This window comes from Rousettus aegyptiacus, unplaced genomic scaffold (genome assembly GCF_014176215.1).
Source record: "Rousettus aegyptiacus isolate mRouAeg1 unplaced genomic scaffold, mRouAeg1.p scaffold_m13_p_8, whole genome shotgun sequence".
Lineage (NCBI taxonomy): Eukaryota > Metazoa > Chordata > Mammalia > Chiroptera > Pteropodidae > Rousettus > Rousettus aegyptiacus.
In genome coordinates, this window is record NW_023416311.1 from 110367147 (window position 1) to 110377671 (window position 10525).

Consider the following 10525-nt stretch of genomic DNA (forward strand, 5'->3'; position numbering starts at 1 on the left):
ACGTGGGCACCGCGGTGACGGAGGGCCGAGTCCAAGCAGGCCGGGCGAAACCCGCCACCTCTCCCCTTTCACGCGGCGCCCCCCACGGCCTCAGAGCCGCTGGCCAGGTTGGCCCCCACCGTCCCCACGGCCTTGCCATCCCCACGGCCTCAGTGCTGGCAGCCGGGGCGGCCCCCACTGTCCCCGCGGCCTCGCCGCAGGGGCCGGTCGGCCGGTACTCACCAGGCCTTCGCAGGTCGACAGCGCCACCGAGGAGTTTTCGTGGGCGCGCAGGGAGCCTTGGTAGAAGCAGAAGTCCTCGGGCGGGAGGGGCCGCACGGACCTGGCGCCCCCCTTCCCCAGCGTGTGCACCGCGAAGCCGGGAGCCACCAGCTGGCGGGCCGCCTCCAGCTCCAGGTGGAAGTCGCGCCGGAAGCCCGTCAGCCGCAGGTGCAGCGAGCTCCCGCCGCGCCGGGCCGCCTCCCGCCGCCTGCGGCCGTGCGTGACCGCCGGCGACACGTAGTTGCCGTCGCGGTCCACCTCGTAGGGAGACACCAGGTCGTATTCTGAAAGCACAAGAGCGGGGGCCGCTGAGACAGGGCGGGGTTCTGGAGAGAGCAGGCGCTTTCGAAGGGAGCTGGCGCCCGGCCACCCCCTCGGGGCGCGGGCATTCTCGGCGTCGACCCCGCCTCAATCCGCCCCGCGCAGTGCGCAGAATCAGAGGCCAGAGGGCGGGCCTCGGACTTCCCCGCCGTTCCCACGGTGCCATTACCAAACCGCCAGGTCCAGTGTCACTCAGAGGAGAAACAGATCGCACACCAAACAAAACTGAGTAAGGGACGTTCGCGATCACGTTTCAAACGCCGTGCTGTGGGGTAGCGATGATACGCAATCATCTTTATAATCTCAAGTAGTCCTTCGCTCGTATTCTGTCTTTCACAAACGTCCACATTGTGCTAAGGAACCTTAGCTTAAAAATGCTGACAATTCTTTAGAAAGCAGTTAAGACGGCAAACATAGTGTCATTCTTCGCTGCTTAGTTGTCGATGGTTAATTATTAAGCCACGCGGCACACAGGAGGGGAGGGGGACGCACGCGCATCCGGCTTCTGGGACACCCGCCTCTGGACACGCGCGCACGCGTGTGTTTGCTCCGGGGCAAAGCCCCCGGCGACCCTCCCATGTGCCGAGCACTCAGCACCTGCTCGTACTTCACACTCGGGGAGCGCTGGGCTCCCCTCCCCGCTCTAAGCCACAACATGCTAGCCCAACACACGTCCCAGTGAACGGTTTCTTTTTCAAAAGTCAAGAACACCGCGAGGTGCTGTCCGGGGCCAGGGCAGCCGCGGCGCCGTGCGGGCCGCAAGCGCAGACCGCCTTCGGCTCGCACGCGGTGGAGAGCAGAGGCCGGCAACCTGTCCGTCAGGACCGCGGGCTGAGGCCGCCACCGCCTTCCTGGGGACACTGCCTTGTGCTTCTCCAGAGAGGTTCGACCTGATCAAGATGATATGACTGTCGTGTAGCCCGGGCTTGTTGTCTCGGCACCAAACGACACCATCTCCGCTCGGGGGTGTTGCTTACGTCCTGGGCAGACAAGTCCCACCTGAGGAAGAGGTGGCTTCGTGCACCCCTACTCCGCTCAGGCCTGGACCTTCCAACCATGTGAAGGTGGACTGTCGAGGCCGGGCTTGCAGACTACTCCAGTTAATGATGTTTTGCGCCTTGGTTTGCGCCTTTAAGACAGGCAAACACACGGCCGGCCGCCTTCGTCTGCACGCGGCGGTGAGGGGGCCCACTCCCCTCTGGCACGTTGGCCAGTCGCCAGGAAAGACAAGGTTGGCATGACGTCAGCCCTCCCCCAGGTCGGTCCCAGATGTCTCTGAAAGGGAGTCAGGCCCCACAGCAGGGGGCTTACAACGAGGTCCCCAGAGACACCAGCGCAACCTCTTCCCAATCACCTGACGGGACCCCGACTCTGATACTCTCACACCGAAGCTAATGTCCTAAGAACGTAGAGTCCCTCTTTTATTGCCATACGTGCCGCCAGGGGGCGGTGCCGTGAGAGGCTTAATACTCGGGACCCTTTTCAGCCTTAGCAAGAGCCGAACGCGCTTTGTGGTGTCATAGATACAATAAAGCAGCATCTTATAGCAGTGGCATTTGGTCGTAAGTGAACGGTACTCAGGTAACTATCTTCTCCTGGAAAAAGGCTTTCTTCACAACCAAAGCTCTTCATCGGAGGGCACCTGTCTACACCACCCTGTGCTCTCCTGGCAGACGGCCGTGTGGTCACTCGGCAGCAGAGCCGGTGGCAATCGGTGGACACTCAGAAAGGCGTGTGTTTGGGTTCGGGGCACGCAGAGAAGGCTGAGGACGGCAGCGCCCAGCCTGGGGCCCCCACGCTCGGCCCGCACAGGAGCAGGGCCGAGGCTGAGCGGAAGGACACCTAGGGCCCCAGCCACGGCCTCTGAGACCCAGGCTTCCGGTTCCCGGGTTCTCGCGTCAGGAGCTTCGATGTGCGATCCCAGAGGCCCGGTCCCGCACCGCGGGAACGAATTAGCGGGCACTATTCGAGGGGAACCCACGGCTGCCGGCAGCAACGAGACAGCCAAGAATCGCAATACATGTCAGAGCACGGCGCTTTGTCCCATAGGGTGGCATGCTTTGGGATGGTTGCACATGTTTTTAGAAAATTAGAAAGCAAAACGAATCCAGTAAGTTGGTTCGCAGTGATGGAAGGAAGGGGCAAACAAAATCAGGACTGTGCCTGGCGTGAGTGTGCGACTGTAGACTGTCCAGGGCCGCTCCGGGAGACAAAAGTGGAAGGCTCGCCTGTGGGGTTTGCTTCTCCACGGACTGCCTTCCTCATCAAGGCTTTCCGGACGAAGGGGTCAGGCTGGCGGGACCGGTCTCCTTATCGCCTGTCACCCTGCCCTCTGGGGCTCTGGGGAGGGCTCTCCCGTCCTCAGGGGCCGTGGAGTGGAGACAGGAGCACATGCGCCGCTGCAAACGCGGACCGATCAGCACATTCCTTGCTCATAAAAAGACGATCACCGTGTAAAAAAAGCAAATTGTCTCCAGATGATACAGGCCACATTCTTACGACCTTATTCTGGGTGGTAGGCAATGTCTAATTTTCCAAACAATGCCTGGCAAGCCCCTTTTACGAAAACACACGCACAGTGGTGCGGCTGGTGTCCCCGCGAGCAGTTACGCGGCGGGGCGCGGGGCGGGCGGCCCGACTCACAGCACTCATCAGCTCTTCTGGCGTCCGTACGCCCGCCGGGGCTGACTTCCGCTACCTGCGTGACGTCACCGGACGCGCCGTGGCGTGCCGACGCACACAGCGGTGGCATCCGTACGCCCGCCGGGGCTGACTTCCGCTACCTGCGTGACGTCACCGAACGTGCCGTGGCGTGCCGACGCACACGGCGCGTTACGCAGTGTTTTCACCACACAGATGCCATACAAGCAAATAGCCTCACAAACACAGATGACAGTAAAACACAGGGAAATAATTGTGGTGATGAGGTTCGAGCATTTTAACTTTGCTTCTACTAGGATTTCTTTCACTGCCAAGTTATGTATTTCGATTTTCAACAAGCCGCTAACAAAATTTTTGAGGTGGTTAACAGTCATCCCTGGAGGACTGGCAGGTGCTGGCCCCAGCAGCCGGCCCTGACCACTGCGAAGCCGCTCGTGACTGGTGACAGTCCCTTCCCGAGAGCGAGGGAGACCGTGGGTGATGAAGAAAGTCCTTTCAGTTCGGTCCGCTGGTTCTCAACCAGGAGGGACTCCCCTCCCCCAAGCTTAGGGGACAAATGTCTGGAGACATTTCTGGTTGTCCCAGTAAACCCAGGGGTCAAACGCCAGCAGTCTTTGATACACGGGACGGACCCGCAACACAAAACGTCGACAGTACCAAGGGGGAGAGACCCTGCTGTCGTCACGAAGCTGTCCTTGGTGTCAAACACACACTCCCAGTCACGTACAAATCATAACTAAAGAATTCAACGAACGAACACAATAGGCATGGCGCCTCGCCATACACATGTCACTATTTGGAGAGAAGTCGAGACTTAAGTGCAGTAAACTGAACATTTTTACTTTTGAGCTTATGCTTTAAGATCATAGTCCCGCAACGCATTGCCTTGTGATTTCAAGAAAAAACTTAAGAGTGATTCCTGATCTCTGAGAATCCTTTAAATAAGACTTCAGTCACACATACATTTTTTTTTTTTTTTCCCAGGAGGAAAATGCACTGTCTGCTCCAACCGGTGCCCTGGGCTACTGGTTTTCGGACCACGGCACTGAGTCCGGGACGCTCTGTTTCGGGCGGAGGGTGTGGACCGGCTGTGTGTGCGCATGCGCTGCCGTGACCGGCCGCTGCGGGCTGACTGGGCACGCCGCGTTCTAACTCGGTTTGGTGCCGTCGTACCCATAGCCACCGTGGGAGTGTGTGCCCTGTGAGAACCGGTGACTCGCAGCTCCACGGGGCCTGTGGCTGAATGTTGACGCCGAGCCAGGCTGCAAACACGGCCCCCCGCATGGGACGCGAATGCGTGAATGTAAATCAACATCGATCCCAGGCGCGCACACGCAACGACCCTTCGTGCCCAACCGAGGTTCTGAGCAGCTTCCGAAACCTTGCCCTGGAACTGAACTCACTCAGGAATTAAAAAGTTAGCAAACCTGTGACACGTCTCTGCTCCTAACAGTGACTACTTTATTACAGTGGTACATTTTTGGGAAAAAAGTGTCCTAGTCCTCTATTAAGGAAAAGCAATGCCTATCAGTCAAAATAAAACGGGGGTACCTGACATCTGAAAATAGAATATACGCCAATTTAGTAGTCCCTCATTGCGTGGGAGCAAACGGAGGCCCCTTCTTACTGGGTCGTTACTCCAGCTACCCCAAAACTTCGCAACATGTGCGTCAAGCAGAAGTTATGACCAAAAGAGTTATTTCAACTTACGTAATGGACACCTAGGTTTCCAATAGCAAGCGGCCCCCCGGGTCACACACAGGGCACCCTATATCTGCGGTTCTAGATGGAAACGGGAAAAGGGCTCCCCGCATTAGTGTGACAGCTGCCCGCCGACACCCGCCCTCTCAAGCCGGGCCCTAAAACACGGGGGTGAGGGGTAAGGGAGGTCTGGTCACCGAGCCAGGAGTCCGCTGATGGTGGATGACACGCTCGCTCCAGGGGCTGACCAAGTGAGGCAGGTGGCTATCGTGAAACATCTGGGCTGTGACCCCGCCGGGGTGCCGGGTGGCTGGAGCCACGTGCCAGCCGGGTCCGGAGCACAGGAGTTTTCTTCTGGGGTTTGGACAAGCACACTTAGGCCCGAAGTCTCAAATTCTCCCCCGGGACATACATGGTTCTCTGTTTGCAATGCTCTATCTTAAGGCAAACTTCACAAACGCTATAAAGTGCTCCGAAAATCCCCCGAGACCTTCAGGAATTTTCATGATTTTAGAGGAGAATTTTTACAAAATTCTTGTTTTTAAGTGTGCGAGGGGAATTAACTTTTAATGCAGATAATTATACTGTGGAATGCACTCTAAGAGAAACAATAAAGAAGACCAAGGCAACCCCAAAAAGTCAAGCTTTAAATACAGAGTAAAAGTAATTTAAAAATGCGTTATCATTTACATCTAGCGCCCTCTGGCGGTCCTGGAAAAAGTCCTATGTTCATGCGTTTGTCCGATTTTATCGCCTTATTTACAGACTATTCATATACTCACTCAGCAGGAGATAATTTCAATGGCTAATGCATACATTAAGTTATCGCCTTTATGTAATTTTATCAAGGCAAAGAAACTATATTCAGGTGTTTTGGACTATTAACTCTTTAATTTCCTAGATTTTCTGAAAATATGCTGGGATAATCAAAGCTGGATCTTCCTCTAAAAGTCATTACTTACATTTAAGATGACCGTTTACTGTTGGAAATGATGCAGTGTTAATATCGAGTAACTGCCAGTGGACTGGGTCAGAGAAAAGCCACCCGGCCTCCCACGTCGGACACCTGCTGTCCCATGCGCCCCAAGGCAGCTCAGGACACGAGGTCCGTCCCCCGCAAACGCGAAACCCACCGACGCCGCCCGTGGAGGCCGAAGCAAACACTGCGCCGCAAAAGGACGGGATTCGTTCTTATGGCAAATCTGGGCGCAGGGCGTGGATGCCGCTCACGACGTCGCCACACGCGAATCGCTCCGAGGCTCGCGGAGCGTCGTCTCTGATGCTGTGACGACACGAGCCGCGGCGGCCGCCTCCAGCCTCCTCTCTGAGGGTCGAGGAGCGGCCTGGGCCGAAGAAGCGCGAGGGCGCGCGGCTCCGCCTCGGCTCTTTTTATAGAAATAAAATATATTCCGTGGCTTTTCCGCAGCGTCGGTGGCAATAACGGAGGCGAGCCGCTGCTGCTTTACCGGGGCACCCACCGCACACGCGGGCGGACGCGGCCCGCCGCCCGCACTTACCGCCCGCTTCCACCCAGCCCGGCGGCTCCGCGCGGCCGGGGCGACGCCCGGCGCTCCAGGTCCCCGGCGAGGCGGCTGCGGATCCCACGGCGCGCGCAGGTGCCTGTCGGAACACAGCGGCGACAGCGCGGTGAGGCGGGGACCTGCGCGCGGGGACCGCGGGGGCCGGCGCGGCGGCCTGGACTCACCTGCGCGCCCACCTGCGCCAGCAGCAGCAGCAGCAGCCGGAGCGCCGCGCAGCCCGGGCCCCGCATGGCCCCGCTGCCTCGCGCGCCCCGCGCCTGCCGCCCGCACGGCGCCCCCGAGGGGAGCGCGCAGGGCTTCACCGGGGCGCTCCGACGGGCCCGCGCCCTGGGGTCCGCGGGATGGCCACGGCCGGGCGGCGTGCGCGCGGGCACCCAGGACCTGATCCCGCGGTGACGGCGCCGCCCGCGCGCGGTTATTATGCGGCTCCGAGCCGCGCGGGGGGCGGGGTGGTGGCCGCGGCTGCGGGGGTGGCGGAGCGCCCGCCCGCGAGGTGGGGGAACCCGGGGAGGGCAGGAGGGGCGAAGGACAGGGGCGGGGAAAAGGGGAGGGAGACGGGGCGGTGGAGAGCACGGCGGGGAGGGGCGGGAGGAAGAGCCGGCGGGCGGGGGACAGGGACGGACGGGCAGGGCCAGGGCGCCCCGCCCGCCCGCCCGCAGTTGGCGCCAGGTGGGCTCGCGGGCGATGGGGCGGGGCACGGGGCTGTGAGCAGGGTGGGCCGCTCGCCCGTCGCCCTCTCGACCCGTCATTGGCCCACTGAGTCCACCTGGGGGCCACACCTGCGCAGCCACCTGCCACCTGTCGCTGGCCTGAGCGCGGCTGGACAGGCCTGGGGCACGTTGGGGTCGCTCTCCCGCCCCGTGGGGGAGATCCGTGAGGGACCGGGGTGCCTGGGCCATCTGGGGAACACGTGGATCTGAGTACGCACCAATGTGCGCCCCCGGCCTTATGAAGTGCTGGGCGAGGGGCGGGGGCGGGGGAGCGGGGAAGCTCAGTCATCCGCTGCGGGAGGCTGGAGGAGTCTCAGCGGCCCTCCACCGGCCTTGCCTGCGGCGCCGGTGCGGGGGCCGCTGGAGGTCTGGTTGCAGCTGGTCCCTCTGGAGGGCTGGGCCGCTGTGCCCGCTGCGCCAGGGGCCGCGGGAGCGGCGGGAGCCGCCCACACACAGGCCAGCAATATACCCAGCCTGGGTTCTTCGTGGAGAATGAGAGAGAGGGGAAGGGAGGGCGGACACGCGCGGGTGAGCACTCGCCCGCGTGTGCGTGTGTGCGCCGCTGCCCACTGACGTGTGCGCACGTGTGCGTGTGTCCACTCTGCCTCGCCGGCTGCTCTTCACCTCCCTGACCGCTGACCTCCAGCAGGTCTCAGGTCTGAGCTCCCAGCGTCCCCATAGTCACTTCAGCCAAACCTGTGCACTGTGCGCATTTTGGGGAGGAGAGTGTAGGAGGAAGTGGGGCGAGTGGGCCCCTGCCGCCTCGCCCGGGTAGCCCTGAGTGCGGAGGTGCCTCCCGCCTGTGGCAGTCCCGGGCGCCAGTGGGCTGGGCGCTGAGCGCAGCACCCCGGCTGGGCAGGGCCCGGTCCCTGCTCCACTTCTGCCACACCCCCCTCTCATATTCATTCATTCATTGATTTTTTTTTAAAAAAACACACCACTTCATAAGCGCAAATATTTTTACATAAAGGCCTGCATCGGGAGTGGCTTTAAAAACACCTCCCACAGTTCCCAAAAGTGTCTGCCTCTGTGCCCAGGGCCTGGCTCTCGCTCTGGAGGAAGCTGGAGTCTGGGTTTGGGTAGAGCTTCAGAGTCCCACAAAGGCTCCGCAGGAGGCGAGGTGCCCTCTGTCCTGCGCAGAGGGCACCGCCGGCGAGGTGGCAGGGATGTCCCCTCATCTCCGATTGGGTCGCGTGCAGTGTGCGAGGGAGGCAGGTTCTCCAGGTCTGGTTAGGGTCCCATGAAGACACTAGGGCTCTCGCGAGTTCAGACGGGTGCAAGGAGAGAAAAATGGCTGTTCTAGAAGGATCCACTGGCAGGGATTTTTCAAAGTAATACCAACATGAGTCTCTATTGTAAAGAAGGACATGAACGTTTTTCTAGTTCCTTCAGCTGCTCGCTGAATTCGGGGCTCATCCTGGGCCTCTCTGTCTCCAGGGGAAAGGCCGACCCCAGCCTAGGGGGCACTGGGTGTGAGAAAGGCCGGGAACAGGGGGCCAGGCTGCGCCTGGGACTTACAGCAAGATACCTGTGCCTGGTCTTTCCGCGGTGGCACAGAGCTGCCGACATCCTCGGAACTTCCCAAGCGTGAGAGGATAGAGGCATCTTCTGTTATGTTCAGGAGGTGACTGCACCCCAGCAAGCTCCGGGCCAGGGACGTGGCCAGCGTGTCTCAAGGCCGTTGCCTTTAACATCAACCGGCCACTTGGAACACGCGCTGGACGTGGTGCAAGGCCGGAGCGCGCGCTTTCTGACGGAGTGAAGCCTGAGCGAACGGGATTCATTGTCACAGGAAACTCACCATCACGGGGGCAGCAGGACCTCCAGGAAACAAAATCCACTCTGTGTCCCATTCCACCCATGTGACAGAGAAAGAGAGTGACAATTGACGTCCTTCTTCTGATTGCAAAATCAAACAGCAGATATGGTCCAAAGAAAAATCTTGCAAATTTATTTTTGAATTCCGTCCACAGGAGTCTAAGTAATAGTTGGTTCCACCAAGTCGGTACATAGGGTTTTTTGTTGTTGTTTTGTTTTGTTTTGTTTTGTATCATCCCCAAAGCCAAAGAAACCTTTGTCTTAGAAGCCTGGACACTGCTCCTCATCCTAACACGCTAGCGGGTTGGGGCGGGGTTGTGAGTGAGCACAGCCTCATACAGAGGGCGCTGGAGGCGATTACCATGCCTTGCGTGTCTTTTAAAGGACTGAGCACAATAATTGTTTTAAGTGAAAGTGTGCGTGTATCGCCCCTTTATTCCACTGAAGCCACACAGAGTCACGCCCCAATGCGTTCATGCCGAGCTCAAGGAAAACAGCATTCTAAAACCATGTAACATTTCTCTGGCAATGTGCAAAGTAGCAATGTGCAAACTGAGTGGTTACTGTTGCCGGTTCCATATTTTTTTTACACCGCCGTGATTCTCAGCTCCCCCCTGAGCAGAAACAACACGTGTGTCATCGGGCCACACGTATCTTACAGCTTTGAAAATGCAATGAGGACCCGGAGGCGCGATGGAAGAGGTTCAGTGACCCCAGAACGAATGCATGGAATTTAAGTAGTGTTGTTTCTCTCATTATTATTATATTTTTAATTCGTATAACCTCTAATTTTTAAAAGTTACAACAGTTTTTGTCTTCGAGCATGGGGATTGGAGATTCCACTTGGAGCATCCACTTCTCCAACAAACATTTATTACCTGTTTCCTATGCACCATCGGGGCGCTGGGAGCTGGGCACAGAGAGAAGCAGACAGGAGCGGTCTCTGCCCGCGGCTCGCTCACACGGAGTGGAAAGATTTTAGAGAATTAGATGGAGGTGTTTGCACAACCAAAACACGTCTGATTTTCCTTGTCTGGGAGATCTCAGTGGGAGATGGTGAGTTATTTTGAGTCAGAGAAATCGTCCATGGAGATGAGCTCAGAACCAAGACTCAAATCACCTCGGGCAGAATAATATCTAGAAAAATAAATAACAGAACAAACTGCTAAAACTGGCTGATCCCGTCCCAGGGTAAGGGAAGTTAAAAGAGCAATATAAATAGATCGTTGAATTTATCTAAAAGTGATAAGAGTGATAAGGGAGTGAATAATAATGATGGAATAATAAAGAGGAAATTATGAAGCAAGAGAAGTTTGTTATGAAACACGAACTGCTTATGAAAAAAGAGGAAATTTCTATAAATAGAAAATAAGATTACTAAACACGAGGGCATGAGAGGAGGCCATGCGTGGCAGCAAAGGACGAGACTCCGAGGCGACGCGGAGCCGCGGCCCCCCACCCCCACCCCGGCCTGCACCGCGAAGCCGCGGACGTCTGGAAGCCGGTCGGGGA

At 58.3% G+C, this 10525-nt stretch overlaps 1 protein-coding gene across 10 annotated transcripts in view; it reads right to left on the reverse strand.

Moving 5' to 3' along the window:
• The window catches only part of ADAMTS16 (ADAM metallopeptidase with thrombospondin type 1 motif 16), a 120493-nt gene extending 113604 nt beyond the window's left edge, over positions 1–6889 (reverse strand). For 9 of the 10 annotated variants that reach the window (XM_036225536.1, XM_036225534.1, XM_036225533.1 and 6 more), the window contains exons 1-3: positions 6650–6716; positions 6462–6564; positions 223–545 (exon numbers count right to left, since the gene is read on the reverse strand). In XM_036225536.1, the coding sequence (XP_036081429.1) occupies positions 223–545; positions 6462–6564; positions 6650–6715 (492 nt within the window). In that variant the 5' untranslated portion in view covers position 6716. Of the gene's footprint in view, positions 1–222; positions 546–6461; positions 6565–6649 lie in introns of all 10 variants that reach the window. The other variant, XM_036225537.1, reaches the window with a different exon arrangement.
• Between the last annotated feature and the right edge of the window lie 3636 nt (positions 6890–10525).